At 36.5% G+C, this 18,250-nt stretch overlaps 1 protein-coding gene across 4 annotated transcripts in view; it reads right to left on the reverse strand.

Moving 5' to 3' along the window:
- zbtb46 (zinc finger and BTB domain containing 46) overlaps window positions 1-18,250 on the reverse strand; it is a 77,974-nt gene that overhangs the window by 2,927 nt on the left and 56,797 nt on the right. For all 4 annotated transcript variants that reach the window (XM_072241260.1, XM_072241288.1, XM_072241270.1 and 1 more), the window contains exons 5-8: window positions 13,089-13,252; window positions 12,782-12,845; window positions 12,330-12,698; window positions 3,762-3,937 (exon numbers count right to left, since the gene is read on the reverse strand). In XM_072241260.1, coding sequence (XP_072097361.1) covers window positions 3,762-3,937; window positions 12,330-12,698; window positions 12,782-12,845; window positions 13,089-13,252 — 773 coding nt within the window. The remainder of the gene's footprint in view (window positions 1-3,761; window positions 3,938-12,329; window positions 12,699-12,781; window positions 12,846-13,088; window positions 13,253-18,250) is intronic.

An 18,250-nucleotide genomic window follows, 5' to 3' on the forward strand; every position in this document is an offset into this window, starting at 1 on the left:
GATCTTTTACTTCAGATGTACATATTGAATCAAGAAATCAATGTGGAAAATATTTTGCTTTTATTGATGTTTGCAATTCTCCCAGCAAGTTGCTCTACTTTCCATAAGAGCCCCGGCCAGTTTTTATATAATAATCACTTAATTTATGTCCAATGTCCATCAGATGGGTTAGATTTGAACTGGTTTTCAGCAAAGAATTAATATATTTTAATAAATAGATATTATAAACAAATGTAACCCTTTAAATAAAACTTGATTTATGAAGAATTCATTTAATTTTAAATGACAAGTACATAACATCTTCACTGAATCTATAGTAAATGGTTAATACTACATCCAACTTTCAGTTTAGCTTTTAGATTCCTTGTGGTTAATGAAACTCAATCAAATATTTAGCATCTGGTAGGAAATTTAGCATATGGCAGGAGGCCTTTGACAAGGTGCCACACATGAGGCTACTTAACAAGATAAGAGCCCATGGAATTACAGGAAAGTTACATACGTGGATAGAGCATTGGCTGATTGGCAGGAAACAGAGTGGGAATAAAGGGATCCTATTCTGGTTGGCTGCCGGTTACCAGTGGTGTTCCATAGGGGTCCGTGTTGGGGCCACTTCTTTTTACATTGTACATCAACGATTTGGATTATGGAATAGGTGGCTTTGTGGCTAAGTTTGCTGACGATACGAAGATAGGTGGAGAGGCCAGTACTGCTGAGGAAACGGAGAGTCTGCAGAGAGACTTGGATAGGTTGGAAGAATGGGCAAAGAAGTGGCAAATGAAGTACAATGTTGGAAAATGTATGGTTATGCACTTTGGCAGAAGAAATAAACGAGCAGACTATTATTTAAATGGGGAGAGAATTCAAAGTTCTGAGATGCAACAGGACTTGGGAGTCCTCGTACAGGATACCCTTAAGGTTAACCTCCAGGTTGAGTCGGTACTGAAGAAGGCGAATGCAATGTTGGCATTCATTTCTAGAGGAATAGAGTATAGCAGCAGGGATGTGATGTTGAGGCTCTATAAGGCGCTGGTGAGACCTCACTTGGAGTACTGTGGGCAGTTTTGGTCTCCTTATTTAAGAAAGGATGTGCTGACCTGGAGAGGGTACAGAGAAGATTCACTAGAATGATTCTGGGAATGAGAGGAACACATGAGGAACATTTGTCCGCTCTTGGACTGTATTCCTTGGAGTTTAGAAGAATGAGGGGAGACCTCATAGAAACATTTCGAATGTTGAAAGGCATGGACAGAGTGGATGTGGCAAAGTTGTTTCCCATGATGGGGGAGTCTAGTACGAGAGGGCATGACTTAAGGATTGAAGGGCGCCCATTCAGAACAGAAATGCAAAGAAATTTTTTTTAGTCAGAGGGTGGTGAATCTATGAAATTTATTGCCACGGGCAGCAGTGGAAGCCAAGTCATTAGGTGTATTTAAGGCAGAGATTGATAAGTATCTGAGTAGCCAGGGCATCAAAGGTTATGGTGAGAAGGCGGGGGAGTGGGACTAAACAGGAGAATGGATCAGCTCATGATAAAATGGCGGAGCAGACTCGATGGGCCGAATGGCCGACTTCTGCTCCTTTGTCTTATGGAAATGAAGTATACATCCTCATTTATTGCAAGCTTCCCTGTCAAATGTGGTTTACTTTTGATCAATACTTCCACAAATAATATGTTATAAACAGGTTTATAAAGTTGCTGTGAAGATAGTAGTCTGACCATAGATAATTATTCAATCATACAACATTGTAACATGAAATCAAACATTTCCATCAGGGTTGCATTGATGATTTTATAGAACAGTTATCTAACCTAATCTCTTTTCATAAGTATTTCTGCTTTCAACTAATATCTCAAACAATTACACTGTTTGGAATAGTGAAATGTAAAAATACTATTTGCAGTGGGAATACAAATATGAAATTATTTTAGAATTAATAAATTAACTTACATTAGTGAGTAAAATATTTATGGTAAAATATTCAACTAGATAATTATGACGAATAATCTAGCTTTAAACAAGGACTTTAAGCAGAAAATAGGGGATTTATTCACAAATTCTTAGTCTAATAAATTCACTAAATGAACAAGGTTTCTCAGGTGCAATCTATCTGTGTGGACACACTGATATTCTTGCAGCATGTACAAACACAGCTGAAGTGTTATTAAGCTTTCAATATATATTGAAATGGTCATGTTTGGCTTCAATGAGAAAGTGCTAGTTGTATAGAAAATGAGTCTAGGTAATAAGTAATGGAAAATAAGGAGAAGACAGATATATTAAACGGGTATCTTACAACATTCTTTATACATGATAGAAGAAGCATTCACAAAATATTTGTATATCGGAATTGAAAGGGAGGGAGAAACTCCGGAAAATTACAATAAGAGCAATCATTGCAGCTGCAGGCTGCCAAGTCTCTGAATCGTGATGGAGTTCCTCCTAGTGCCTTACAAGAAGTGGCAAGTTAGATAGTGGATTACAAGAGAAAATCTGTAGATGCTGGAAATCCAAGCAACATGCACAAAATGCTGGAGGAACTCAGCAGGCCTGGCCACATCTATGGAAAAAAGTACAGTCAGCATTTTGGGCCAAAACCCTTTGGCAGGACTGGAGAAAAAAAGCAGAGGAGTAGATTTGACAGGTGGGGGATGGGGAGAGAGAAATGCCAGGTGATAAGTGAAACTTGGAGAAAGGGGGGAATGAAGCAAAGAGCTAGGAAGTTAATTGGTGAAAGAGAGAGAAGGCCATGGAAGAAAGAAGAGGGAGGAGGAGCACCAAAGGGAGGTGACGGACGGGCAAGGAGATAACATGAGAGGGGGGCATATAAATTAGTTGGTTTTAATTTTTCAATATCCCACAGATTCAACAAAACTTCCACTGGATTGGAAAAGAACAAATGGAACTTTTTTTTATTCAAAACGGGGAAACACTGCAGAAAAAAAGTGTTAGAAACTATAAGATATTAAAATTCAAGATAATAAGCAATGTTAAGACAGCTTTGAGCAGATAGGGAGAACAGAAGGCTGCAAAGGAAATATACAGAAAAGATAAGTTAAATAACTGGGCATAAATATGGCAAATAGAGTACTAGATGGAATACTATGAAATGGTTATTTTGCCAGAATAAGAATAAAAAGACGAGAGATTACAGAGCTCCAGCAATGAGAGCAATCTGGATGCCCTTGTGCAGAATTCACAAAAAAACTAGTTTACATACAATCAATACAAATGTATGGAGCTTATGCCTTAGTTATGCAGAATTGGTGAGACTTCAGCAAGAATACTGGTCTCTTTTTATATAAAGGATGTAAATGCATTTGAAGCAGCTTGTAGTTTTGCTACAATATTTGGGTTTGCTCCTGAGAAAGGTTGAATAAGCAAGGTTTGTATCTGCTACAAATGATAGAGAAATATGGCAATTGAAACATACAAGCTTCAGTGATCACTCCTGTGGGAGAATTTAGAATTCTTGATCACCATTTAAATATAAAAAGTTGCCCATTTGAAACAGATAAGATGAGGCTTACTCCTCTCTCTGAGCATCGTCGTTCTTTGGAACTCTGTTTCCGATGTCTTTTGGGGAAGGGATTTGTGAATCTTTAAGATAAAGGTATGTATGACAGGAATTCAGAATGATGGCTACTGCAGATCTGCTATGATCTTGAATGGCACAGTAGGATTAGAGGGCTGAGTGACAAATTCCTCCTAATCGGTATGGACATATGCTCAAATAACTGGAATAAAAATAATGCTTACCAACGTATGCCTTTTCATATGTTCCCGCCGAGTAAACTTCTTGCCACAAATTTCACATGGATACGGTCTTTCTCCTGTATGTGAACGCATATGCCTTTTCAAGATACACTGATGCATCGCAGAAAAGCTGCAGTATGGGCACTTAAATTTCTTTCTTATCACGGTAAATTCATTAACTGTAAAATGTGAAAAAACACAATTGAATTAATAGTCATTTATAATGGACATAAAATTTGTACGTTGCAATAACATTTTAGCTTTACTATTTACACATTGTCATGAACAAGTCAAAGCTTGTAGTACATTTGATTATAATTATACAACTTAAGATGTTCAATTTGTTTCAGAAGAAACTTTCTACTTCAGGTATTTCTAAGGATCCATTGTCATAAGGTACTGAGCTGTGGAAATGGGAATGCACACTGAAACTTATCTATGCTCCTAATCAGAACAAACATAACAGGAGAGTTGGGAAAAAGTAAGTTATTAGCAAGCCTGGACACTTTCTCATGGCTGTTCTGAAACCAAAAAGCAATGCTGCCAAAAAAAATTACGTGAGAAAATACAAGATTACTTCACAAATCATAGTAAAGCAATTAAAGAAAGATATAGAAGGGTTTGGGAGTGGAAATATGCAAAGCTGATACGGTGGGGGAAGTGGACATGGGAGCTGATAAAGGGAAATCAGGATGGAGTTGTTGGACATGAGAAAAGAATAATTTACTGGGAAATAAATAGGTGAATGAGAATGATGGGATTGCCTTGAGGGCCAGCATAGTTTCAAGCAATGAATGGCTTCCTTTCATGTTGTAAAAAAATGAGAATAATAATGAGAAGAGCAAGAGGGAAAAGAGGCCCAAAGTTTGCAAAGACATTTAAATTGCATCTAATAATTCCAGAGAACAATAACCAGAAAAGGCTGTTTTATTTGCTTTGTGGAGAAACAAATGAAAAACCAGGAAAGCAGCAAGTCTCAGTTTTTCTTGCCAAGAAGACACATGGCTCAGCAAAACTGTGTTTCAACCCAACTAATCAAATTCAGCATGAAAGACAAATTAATAATTGGAAGCCACTGAAGTACAAAATAAAATAGCTTGTTGAGTAGGTTTAATTGACTAATAAAACTGTTAAAGACAATTAGGCAAAATCAGTTATTTGATGTCAGCAATGTTCATGACAATTAATTTCTAATAATCAGTCATATATTCAGAGAGATTGAATTTTTTTTACTTCATGTCCATTAATGCTAATTACTATTACTCTTTATCATGCCCGATTTGTTGTGGGTAGCAATGATGGATACTCTCAAAACAGGATTATTATTGAAAAATATTTGATCACACTGGAAATAAGTGATAAACCACCAAATGTTGGAGTTAAAGAATCGACAAGGGAAAGATTTACTAAACTATCAACCAAAGTAAAATCCATTTTAAAGAGAAGCAATTATTAAAATGAGACTGCAGAACAACAGGCACTGGTGATCTTTACGGTCCCTACCAATGCAACCATTCTGCAAGCACCAGTGTGGAAGATGACCTGGTGTTAAAACATCACTTTCCTCAATAAGCTCTGAACTATTACCACTGGATACAATGCTGACAAAACTTACTTCTCCCTCACGTATTTATTGTATATTCATAGAACCAGGCTGGCAACTAAAAGAAATCCACTAAATAAGCCATTTTCAGCACAATAGTCGCATGCACCTACAGCAACATCATGGAAGATTTGTCCTTTTCCCAGTAATTGTTAGGGAGCTTAAAAGAGGGCAAACACGAAGAGGGTGTATGTGAACATATTTCAATTTTAACAATCTGCCTATTTCAAAGTACATGCACTCTTGGAAAATAGCTTTCCATTTCTATGTCCATAACTATTGGTAAATCACCTCCTACAATTTGTCCAGTTTGGAAATTTGACTAATAAACAGTTTAACATTGATCTGCTTACTAATTACATTGAACAGTGGGTCCCAAGTCATTCCTCATCTATATTGTTAGCAGATTTTTGATACAGTGGCACAAAAGTGCTACAATCTGTTTTGTCATTCTGTATGTTCCTCACTGGAAGTGAAATTTGAAACTGTAAAACATGGTTACTGGATGCCTGTCTCAAGGATGATGATGCTCTTTCCCCACCATTCTCCATCTCAAGATTGAATAACTAACAAGCGCCACAATCATCATTTTTGACCAACCAAGAATATCCCTCTTGGGAATGATTAATGCCCGATTTATATTTTCTCCATTTTGAATCAGTACAATGCAATATTAAAAGAATGAAATAATGCAAAATTTGTATCATTACTCTTTAAAGGTCAAAAAAGCTTTCACTATCAATAGTGCCAAGTTACTAGTTAATATAATTCAGTAAGGCAAATCCTGCTCACCCAGTCTCATACCATAATATTTATACATGCATACTCAATATTCCCTTACCCTCTCAGACCACTCTTAGGCTATCTGGATATTAATCCCAATCATCCCAGACTCACTCAGCCAACTTTAACCACAACAGGATCACTAGCAATATACTGAAGAAACCATGCCTCCAAAGCCACTTAAAAAGCTTTGTGCCAAATGGCAATCCCAACCTTTCAGCTTTGCCACTTATAGAGAGCTACAAGTCATTTTGGATTTTAAATGGTGGAACGCAGCAGGCCAGGCAGCATCTATAGGAAGAAGTACAGTCTATGTTTCAGGCCGAGGCCCTCGTCAGTCCTGAATCGTAGCTCTGAATCTGTAAGACCAGGCTTTCTGCATTTGATAACACATTAAACTCTGGACTAGCTGCTTATATGGCTAAATATTAGCCATTTTGCTTGGAATCACTTATTATACAGTGAAATCGTGCAAATTCATGCTTAATCTAAGCTCACTAGATAAGCAAAAAACTGGCAATGTTTATGTATCACAGATGGAATTCAGAAGAGTTGAGTTATGAAAATACCACAAGCAACCTTTGAAGAGAATTAAAATTAAGTAAAATATTTTTTCTTTTATTTGTGTAAAAGTGTTCAGGGCATAGTTACAGGTACTGGCTGCAAAACTCAGTTAATATTTTCTTTTCAAGATAGTGATGTTGGAGGTGGGAAGTGGAACGTTGCCACAGGCTACAGAGTTTTGGTAGTAGGTCATATAAATCATACTGGAAAGCTGATTTAAAAACAGGTGGATTTTAACGATTAAAGTTTATTTAACCCTGAAGGTGGTAATGTGGTGTGGAATGTCATTTGGGAGAGGCAATGTAAAGGTGAAATAGGAAGGAAACAGGTTGGGGGTGGGGTGGGGGGGTTGGTTCTGCCTTGGCTGGATCAAAATTGTACTGATAAGGTTGAAGTTAACCAGAAAACAAATTAGTAAAAGATCTGTACCATTACTAAACTCACAAGAATTACATTCTTTAAGTTTTTCTATGTACAAGAAGCAAAGCATACAGCCTTGCCTATATTATTAAAAATGGATTTTAATAAAAAAATTTTTAGCCAGCTCACCACCAGCAAGTGAAAGAAATTAAAACAATGAAAATTTTAAATACCAGAATATTGTACTGGTGTACACCGATCTCTGCTTTTATGAACTGTTTTCTTTAAAATCTGAAGAATTTTAAAACTGTCAATGTATTACTGCTAGCTCAAGAAAGCACATAAAATTTACAAGTTCTTCCCTATCCAACATAATTAGGACAAATGATGGAGTGTGACTGCTCTTGTAGCTGAGGCCTCACCTAGGCAAATTGAATCAAATTTGCATTTTAGTTTAAAGAACTTCAAATACAAGAGATTTGGGGCACAACTCATTTATATTGTTTAATCTATTTGAATTGTGTTAACATTACTGGAATGCAGCTGCAAAAAAACTCACCCTCCATGTGTACTAAATTGACTAATAGAATTTTAGTCTCATTTGCACATGCCAAAAATTTAAGTACAAGATTTCACCTTTTTACATTTTCAGCTGCTAACAGCTCAGATGTATTTTTCTGATTTTAATGGTGACCTTACATCAAACATATTCCACTATCCTTACCAGTTTGAATTCATAATTGGGTTTTGAAAAGGTTTCTTACCTTCCACCCACTATTTCAGTAACAGTACAGATGGATTTCATACTATTTTAATGGCAAAGGATCAAATCATTTTATAGAGACAACCTACAACTTTTTTGTTTTCCAGTATGCTACTGGTATTTCACGGACAAAGGATTAGGCCATGTTGTCATAAGTTTGCAACTATCAAAGTCTTGGCTTGCAGATTCCTAATGTATTCACCCTTTCAAATAAACTGAATACAATGCTCTTCACTTTGAGAATCATGTGATCTATAGAGAGAAACACAATGAACTAGAACTCGAGGAACTGTAGGTGACTTAAAACTCAACTATAAACACACCTGCCTTGCATCATTTCTGAACATAGAATCTATCTGAATGGCATATGTAATCTAATAGTTAGCCTTACAAACTGCATACAGTTATTGAATGCAATGGATATAGAATCATCTTTCTTATTCCATAATGTATTGTGGATCTTAGAAGGAAAATTTAATTTGTAGACAATGGCTAACATCATATCCAGCACACTTGATACAAAAAGTCCGTCACAAAAATAAATCAGTACACTATTTGCTAAAATAACAAGATAATTAAGTTTAGTAAATGATAAGAAAGCAAGCTAAGTTATACAGTGCAATTTATTCAGGGTGTTCTGAAGCATCACGTTTAAAGAAGTACTATTGAACTGACTTCTCCCCAAGAACAGAAATCATTTCTGGTGAATTCCTGGGTACACCTAGGAATGATTTACTTGGATGAATAATAGAATAAGAAGCATCCTGTCACTCTAAAGACACAACAGGTAAAACAAAAGTGCAGATAATGTACTTAAATTTGGCATGCAGCTGATATTCAACACAAGATCCATTCAAAGGTATTAAATAAAATAGCATTACCTCTACATCTTTGCTTTTGCAAATTAAATTGTCCCATTCCATATTCCCAAATGTCAGATTTCAGCATGAAGACAACCTAAATGTTACATACAACTGAAGTTGCACTATTTTTCCCATATGCTAGTATGAGTATCTTGAAAATACTAACATTTTCTTAAAATTTACTTCCATGTTCCTTAACTAGAAAGTAGCACAAATTAGTGAGAAGATAAACGGGAAATCAAATCATTTCATTGCTATCTAAAATTTATTTAATTCAATAACAAAATACCATGAAGCAATAAAATCAGTCTTCGGTATGGCAAGCACATTTTTCTATTTCTACAACAAAGTAAAAACACATAATACAACTTTTAACAACCTTCTCAAAGATACGTATAGAGAATTGTGTGGTGCACAAGCTGCGTGTCTACTAAGCAGTAAAAACCATTGGGGGAAACGTGATTTCCTCAAGGCAGATAAAATCAGAGGTAAGGTCATTTACACAGTAACTAGAATAATATTAAAACTAACAGCAAGGTTAAACCTTTGAAACTCATTGCAATTCAAAACAATATGCTAACATTTAATAGTTCTAAAATAAATGCATTAAAGTCTACTATGGAAATTAGTAAATGAAAAATTACATCACAAAATTGCTACCAATAATGCTGCACATAAAACTGTAGTACATACACTATCACTGTGTTATAGCAGGTTGTGCTTGGGAAAAATATTTTCTTTTGACAATGAATGTTATCGAGATGGGAACTAAACCCGTTTTGGCACTATGGACCAAATCTTACTAGTAAAGTAAAACCTAATTTCACTTTTCATTGCATTAACAAGAATGTTTGCATTCAGTCTCCATCTACAGTGTAGGATCATTAAATGCAACACATTTCACTTTTTAAAATAAAAATAAATTCTGAAGAAACTAATACTTGGCTTTACTGATATTTTTTCAAAAATGGTTTATAAAAATCTAAAGACAATTTGCAAAGGATAAACACTTTAAATATGAACTTAGTCATGTTAAAAAACAGAATACACCCACTGCAAGTACTAATTTACAAAATTCTCCTGTGTACTATGCCTTGAAAAAGTATTCAGCGCCCACAACTATCTTCACATTTTACTGTCTCATTTTCTAAATAGAGGTAGGAACTTTTGAGCTAATCTACAAAACATTGCTCATTATGTCAAATCAAAAGTAAAATACCAAAACTTGTCAACAATTTATTAAAAACTAGAAACCAAAATTGTGAGACCTTAAAAGTATTCACTCCCTTGTTAATAGTACGCTGTTTCCTCAGGTGCAATACTGTACATTACATTACCAACTCACCCAGTTTGTTGATGTAGAAAATTGGAGGATCACCTGAATAAATACCCACTCTTTCTGTAAGATCTGTGGATTTTCAACAGATCAAACCAAATGAAGGAAAAAAAGAGCATTCAAGGCAAGTCACAGAAATGATAACAGAGAAGCACAAATCCGGAAAAGGTTACAAGACCATCTCAAGCATTCCTCAGAGCTCAGTGCAGTCCATCGTGGAAAAAGTGGAAAAATATTAAACCACAGCTACACTGCCTAGGTCAGGCCACCCATTTAAACTTAGTCATTGGAGAAGAATGGCACGTGTAAAAGAGGCCACTGTAACACCAACAGTCACTCTGAGTGAGCTGCAGAAGTCAGTGACTGCAAATGGAGATGAAGTTCACGGCTTCACAATTTCTAAGCCCTTGCACAAAAATGGTATTTATGGAAGAGTGGCAGCGAAGAAGTCTTGGCTGAAAAAAACATATCTTTGCCTATAAAGACTTTGCAAAGCACCACTTAGAAGATGCTGTAAAGATGTGAAAGAAGGTCTTGTGGTTGGATGGGCTCAATACTAAGCAGTATGTGAGGTACAGCACTAGGTTTACGTATCAGCCAGGTAACACCATCCCTACTGTAAAGTATGGTGGAGGTCATATCATGCTATAGGGATATTTCTCAGCAGAATGGACTGGAAATCTGGTCAGAATTGATGGGAAGATGAATGCTGCTAAATATAGAGAGATCATAGATAAAAACTTATTAGCCTCTGCCAGAAAGGTTAAACTCAGGAGGAAGTTCGTCTTTCAGCAGGACAACCACCCAAAGCACACTGTCAGATCAACCATGGATTGGCTTCAAATGAAGAAAACTGATGACCTTGAGCGGCCGAGTCAGTCATTACCTTAATCTGTTCCAACATCTCTGGCAAGACCTCAAGATTGCTGCCCAGCCTCCCTCCTGGCAAAGCTTGAACAACTCTGCAAGGAGGAATGGACAAATCCTGCTCCATCACGATGTGCAAAACTAATAGAGGCTGTAATAGTTGTGAGAGGTGGTTTAACTAACTATTGAGCAAAGGGAAATTAGTACTTTTGAACTGTTGACATTACAGTTTTTGAATTTTTAAGTTCAATCATGCTTTACAATTTTCCCTGTTTTTGGGCCCTATTGTGAAATAAAGGAATATATGATTCACAAATAAAAATTCTCAGTTAAATTGATCAAAATCCCTGGATGCAGTACTCACTTATGTGAACAAAGGGTTGGGGTCTGAATACTTTTACAAAGCACTATATGGTATATATATATTTTTTTTTAAACTTATTTCCGAGACAGCCCCATTACACACCTTAAAGCAAAAAGATTTGAGAAAGCCTTTAGTCTAAAAAATTTTCATTTAACAGAAAATCTAAACATAATTGGATGGGCAAGGAAATTAAAACATGTAACAAAAAAAAACATGATGGTGTTCCAACAATTTTCTTCAGAGTCCGAAGATTCAAAAGAAATTAGAACAGGCACATGGATAGAAAAGGCAGAAAGTGATATAGGTCAAACACAGATAAATGTGACTAGCTTAGATAGATATCTCGGTCAGCATGGATGATTTGGGCTAAAGACCCTATTTCTGTCCCTTATGACTCTAAGATTAGATCACTGATAATTAAAAACACACAGAAAATTACTTAATATACAGATCTTGCTGAAAAAATAAAATATGTATTCATCCATTTCAGTTCATGACACTTATCCATATTAAAAAAGCACAAGCTAAAAATGTAACTTTGCCCTGCAAAGTCAATCTGCCACATACGCAAAGATATAGGAGAATAACTTATTGTCACCAAGAAATAGAAAAGGCCTAATTAAGTGCACCAGGTAACAAAATATAAATGTACTTCCTATAACTGCTGAAGACTATCCAAGTGTTCAATGCACAGAAAAGAGGAAACAAGAGCAAAATTCACATTTTTTTAATATACCTATAGAATTTCCCTGACAATTCAGATTAACTGAGCTGTGGAGAAGTACTACTGGGAATCAAGTACTGGTATATCACTACAACAATCAAGCTCCTCCTCATTTTTAAGGACTTGGCTATCCAAAACCTGGTCAGAAAGCTCAGTACTTTCTTGGATACTACCCTGATCACAAAATCTCATATGATTTATTAGATTTTTCTGTACACCAAAACTCTTTCCACAAGTACTACACACAAAAGCACGTTCACATGTATGCACCGATGCGACATGACGATTTAAATCAGTTTTATCGCGGAAAGGTTTCAGGCAAAATGAACATTGCAAATTTTTACGTTTGTAGTGGACAGTCTTCTCATGACGTTCAGCATTTGATTTCAGCGTGAAGCTGGCAGGACACTTTGAGCACTTGTACCGGAGTGCTTGCACAGGAAATACATGAATGCTCATGGCTGTAAGGGTTGGCTTCATATGTTCAGAAGTTTCAACTGGCAACATCTTTAAGGCATGCTGATATTCATGTTCTGTGTGCTTTTCTGCATCGCTGAATTTCATTCTGCAGAATCTACAAGCAAGCTCTTCTTGATGCCAGCTTGTAGTTGATGTGCAAGTGGAACTCTTTGAACTTCTGTCTGGAAAGAAGCTGGTCCCCATTTCTGTCTCTTCATCTTTTAAGGAGCCCTCTGCATTACTGGTGTCAAGGCCTTAGAGAAGGAAATATTATTAAATTTTTCAGCAAACTTAGTATGGTGAAGAGTTGTGCTAATTTGAAACATGCTGACTATACCTGAATTTTCATTTCCATATGATTTTGACAATGGCAGGATTCCCTCAGTACTATCTACCTTGACCTGCAATTGTAAAGTAATACAAGTTAATAATGAATCATAATATATGCAAAAATAAATGTGAAATGTGCTGAAAATATCATACGATATTTTAAATGGACTATAACTGTATTGAACTGCATTTCCATGGGACATGGTAATTATTAATTTGCATACAAATTATTAACCCTTGCCCACTTAAAGTTCAACAATCCTTAAATATAAATTTCTACTTGTAGCTTTTCAAATAATGGTTTTGATTTTTACCTGCAGTGGGGAGTCAGCTTGCTTCTGTGAGATTTGCTCAGGTGAAGCTTCTTCACACTGCAACATCCGCGGACTCTGTGCTGGAAATTGGGAAGTCAGTAGAGACAAATCTCTTGGTTGGTAATCATGTGCATCTTCAGAATGATTCAAGTTATTTCCAGACCCTGAGGAACACAGGAAACGAGTCTCACCCACGTAAACTAGCACCAGCAGGCTTTCGGCCAAAAAAAGATATGCACTGCAGTAGAGTGCTGTTGTGCTTCTCTTCTGCCAGTGAGAAAGAGGAAGGGAGAGCCTATTGTTTGACAGAAATTGTCTAAAAGCTACAAGAAACTATGAATTCTTAAAGTAATTATGGCAAAGATATGTTTTCTGTAAGCATACTAAGTTATTGCCCTGGTTAAAGAGCACAAATTGGAACTTTCAATGTAGCATATGAAGCTAAAAATACTAATGAGTCTTGCAATGTATTTCATAAAAAGACTACTAAAAAATGCTTCAATATATGACTCCAGCAAGTTTTTATTTAAACAGTACACCAGCAGCGTTAAGTACAAACTGTGATCAGGTCACCTTCCTGTCTTACATGAATCTTGTACAACAAGCAGTCAAATGGGAACAAATAAGCAATAAGTTTTTTCTTATTACTTCAGAACAATAATGGAAAAATTGAAGCATTATGCCACTGTTGTCTCCTAAATGCAATGTTTAGTTCTGCAACTTGAAATTCAGATTTACCAAAGTAATGAATAATAAAGTAAAGCTTCAAATTGATGAAGAATCCATTCATTTGTGCTTGAACATCAGATTTCAGTTACTATGATGACTTGACTTCCAAAGCAACTTCTCAACAGCCTGAGGGGGATAAGAAATCCAATATCTTTTGCAGTGTTGGTCAAAGTTTGCACCCATAAGATGTAAGCATTAAAATGAGAAACTTGAACAATAACCTTTTTAAGATACAGCTTCGCCAATCAAAGCCAGGTCATTAGAATCAAATATAGAACAATGTAGAGCAACTACCTAAAGTCTATGCACAATGAATGAATGGCCAACTGACGAAGGCTACTTCATCATGATAAAATACGAAAGATCTCAATTGATTGCCCTTAAGAACTGTACATGAGCAGAATATTTAATTTTAACATGGATCAAAGACACACGTATTGAATATTTAACAACTATGCATTGCAATCAAAATACTAGCATTTACAGATTGATATATTTGGGTAATTTCAAAGAAAAACCAGTGTAGCAAACTTATCTGAACCACCAACAATAATGCAATTAGATATCAATAGGAATTTTGACATTTTTGTCCCAAGTAACTCATTTTTAAACTGGAGTGTGTACTAAGAAGCAACTGATGCAAGAACATGATGTAGTTTCAGTCACTACACTAAAACTGTATGTCTGAAACAAGGATGGGGAGGAATGGCACCCTCTGTGACATGCTCTAAATATGTAATATGCTAGTACAACACAACCTCAATTTCTGATAATATAGTTTCACTAAATTAAATGGAATAGAATTTCAGAATTTGAACTCAAGCAATCATAGAAGCATTTTCACTGAAATGTTCACTTCTTTTTAAGTCAATACAGTGTACGCTTTTAAAAAAATTCAAACTGCTGCACAATTGGGCTTATAAGTTTACTTTGAATAAATAAATCTAACAAATTGTCATTATAATCATTTGAAATATTTCAAATACTCTTGCATTTCATCTTACATCAGTTCGTTGAAGTCAATCAATTGCAACATACATTTCATTGTTGGTGTTGCTTTTGATAAATATACTAAAAAAATGACAAGTTCCTTGCATTAAATTTAAATTCAGAAACTGTAAAACTTAGGTTAGTAAGGATTTCAACACAATTAACTCAACAGACTCATTAAAGGACATTTAAACCCAATGACTACCAAGAGAGGTGGGATTGGGAGAAAAGGGGGATAGTGGCAGAGTGTAGCATTCGCCTGTGGACCATTCTTTTCACTAACAGGCATCCCACTGGGGAGCAGTTGGTGGGTGGGGGGGGGGGGGGGGGCTGCATTCAGGAGAGCCAGCTGGATCTGTAGAACAATGGCTGGCTTTGATGCACAGTGGAAGGCGGGGATAAGGAGAGTTGTAATAGAAGACTCAATAGGTGAAAAAAAATGTGAGATTCTGCAGCCACAAATGAGATTCTAAGCTAGTGCTGCCAGGGTCAAGGATTTGCCAAGTTACAGAAAATTCTCAAATTGAAGGGGGAGCAGCCAGAGATTACTGTGCACATTGGTACCAAAGATGTAAGGGATGTGGTCCTGCAGAGTGAATATAGGAAGTTAGGCAGAGGTTAAAAAACAAGACCTCAAGGGCTATTAATGGAAATGGGCAAAACCTTAAATTAATATTTGTCTGTATTTACTCTGGATAAGGTCATGGAAAATAGGGAATTTAGGGAATAGTGATGACCTGAAACATAGTGTTGAAAGTCTTGAGGCACATAAAAGGTGAGTAAATCCCCAAAGCCTGACCAAGTGTATCCTCAGATATTATGGGAAGCTAGAGAAGGAATCATAGGGGCCTTGGCATAGATATTTGCACTATCTTTAGACACAGGTGAGGTACAAGACAGAAAGGTGCTAATGTTGTACATTTATTAAAGAAGGGTTATAAGGAAAGGCCAGTAAACTACTGGCTGGTAAGCCTAACATCACTGATTGGAAAGTTAGTGGAAAAGCCACAATGTATTGTGCTGCAAAGTTTTATGTCTTTTAGAAAGAATCACCGTGACTGTGTGCATGGGAAATTGAGTTTCACAAATGAGACGGAGTTTTTTTTTGGAAGAGTTGACCAAGAGGATTGAGGACAGGGCTATAGATATTGTCTACGTGCACTTTACCAGTGCCTTTGACAAGCTCCTGTATGGTAGGCTGGCCCTAAAGGTTATATCACATGGGACCCAGGAAGAGCTAGCCAAAACAAAATAGAATGGACTTGGGTAGACCCAGAGGGTGATAGTAGAGGTCTGTGACCAGTGGTATGCCACAGGAATCAGTTCAATGTTGTTTCTCATCTAGATAAATGGTCTGGATGGGAGTGCAGATGCCATGGTTGATAAGTTTGTGGATAACGTCAAATTTGGTAGTACAGTGAAGGCTATCTAAGTCAACTGGAAAAATGGGCCAAGAAAAGTCAGATGGAATTTAACTAAAAAGTATGAAGTACTGCATTTTGAGAAGTTACAGCAAGGCTAGACTAGCACGGTTAATGACAGAGTTCTGGAGAAACCTAGGGGTACAAGTTATAGTCCCTGAAAGTGGTTACACAGGTGGACAGGATGCTGTAGATGACATAAGGTAGCCTTGGCTTCTTTAGTCACTGCAGTAACTACAGAAGTTGAAACAGTACATAATACCTGTACAAGATGTTGTTACAGCAACACCTAGAATATGATGGTCCCCTATCTATAGGAAGGATTTCGTTCAGATGAAAAGGGTGCAGAAAAGATTCACAAGGATGTTATGTAGACTGGAGAAGCTGTGCTATAAAGAGAGACTAGATAGGCTGGGCTTTTATTCCTGGATCATAGGAGTTTGAGGGATGACCTTATAGAGGTGTAAGTCCCAAGAAAAGCATAGATAGGATGAATGGTCAGTCTTTTCCCCAGGGTGGAAGAGTCTACCACTGGAGTGCATTGATTTAAGTTGAGAAGGGAAATGATTTGAAGGCCACTTGTGGGGCAACTTTTTCCTAACACAGATGGTAGTAGACATGTGTAATGAGCTGTGAGCGGAAGTGGTAGAGGTGGGTTCAATTACGACTTTAAAAGACGTTTCGGCATTTAAAAGGCATATGGGCCTTTAAAAGGTTAAGAGGGATATGGGCCAAATGTTAGCAAATTGGGGTGGGTTCAGGTTGGTAACTTTTCTCCACTAGGATGGCCTAACTTACTTTGCATTCTCTGCAAATCTACGTTCCACAGCTTTTACATTTCTTTACTTTAATTTTCTCTAACTGCCCTTGTAAATCCATCAAGCTAGTTACTTCATCAAGAAACAATTCTAGTGACAACACTGCTCCACAGGCTTTGACTGAAATATGAATAACAATCTGCAGTAGAAGCTTATTGAGTGAAGCAGCATCAATGAGAGGAAAGGGATCGTCAATGTTTTGGGTTGAAACCCTGCATCAGGACTCTAGAAGACTGCCTACTGCTCCAAATTCCAGCATCTGCAGTATTGTGTATCTACACTGGTCTGAAATGTTACCTGCTTATCTTTCCATAAATAGTCTCAGACCTGTTAATGCTTTTGACATTTCTGGTTTTAACTTGAGCAGCAAAAATAATCCCCAGTAACAAAGGTATCTGTTGTTTTTGTCCTATCTAACCATTCCACTTTATCCTTTGCTTATATCGAGCAAAGCCTGACTACAGTATACATTTGTTCAATTTCTTCAAGAAAGCAAAGCTGTAGATGGTTCCATATTGAGGAAAAATATAGTTGTGAAAAATTAAACATTTCACAAAGTGGGGGAGATTGCACCTTCACTGTAAACAAAGTATAAATGGTGAATCAAATATGCCTGTACTAGTCAGCGTTCAAACTACAGACATCATGTAAAAAAAGAGTAACATATTTGAAATGGTGGAGGGACACAGCAGGTCAGGCAGCATCTATGGGAAGGAATAAACAGTTGACATTTCAGATTGAGACCCTTCATCAGGACAACATGATTTGCTGAGTTTCTCCAGCTTTTTATACACGTTACTCTGGATTTCCAGCATTTGCAGAATCTCTTGTGTTTATGTTAAAAAAAAGCTCTCCTTTAGAATGCCAAAAATGACTCATGTTGGTATTTTCCCCTCTTAGTAAAAAATCATTTAATACCATTTAAAATGGTATAGTAACCAGTCATTGTTTCTTAATTTGGAAACTGAAATTTAAATCAGTAACACTCCCATCTTCCATTCCACTCAGTTTAGTCCCCTGAAATACAAATGTATCTGCTCAATTGGAAATTGTTTTACAGATTCCTATATTAAAAACTGATAATTGGGCATACATAACAAGTCAATTGAATCCTAGTATCTTGGGCACCTGCATAGAGACAACTTAAAGAAACAACATAATGATTAACTTTAAAATATATTAGATCAGCTGTTTGAAACAATTG

The sequence above is a fragment of the Mobula birostris genome, chromosome 2, assembly GCF_030028105.1.
Source record: "Mobula birostris isolate sMobBir1 chromosome 2, sMobBir1.hap1, whole genome shotgun sequence".
Taxonomy (NCBI): domain Eukaryota; kingdom Metazoa; phylum Chordata; class Chondrichthyes; order Myliobatiformes; family Myliobatidae; genus Mobula; species Mobula birostris.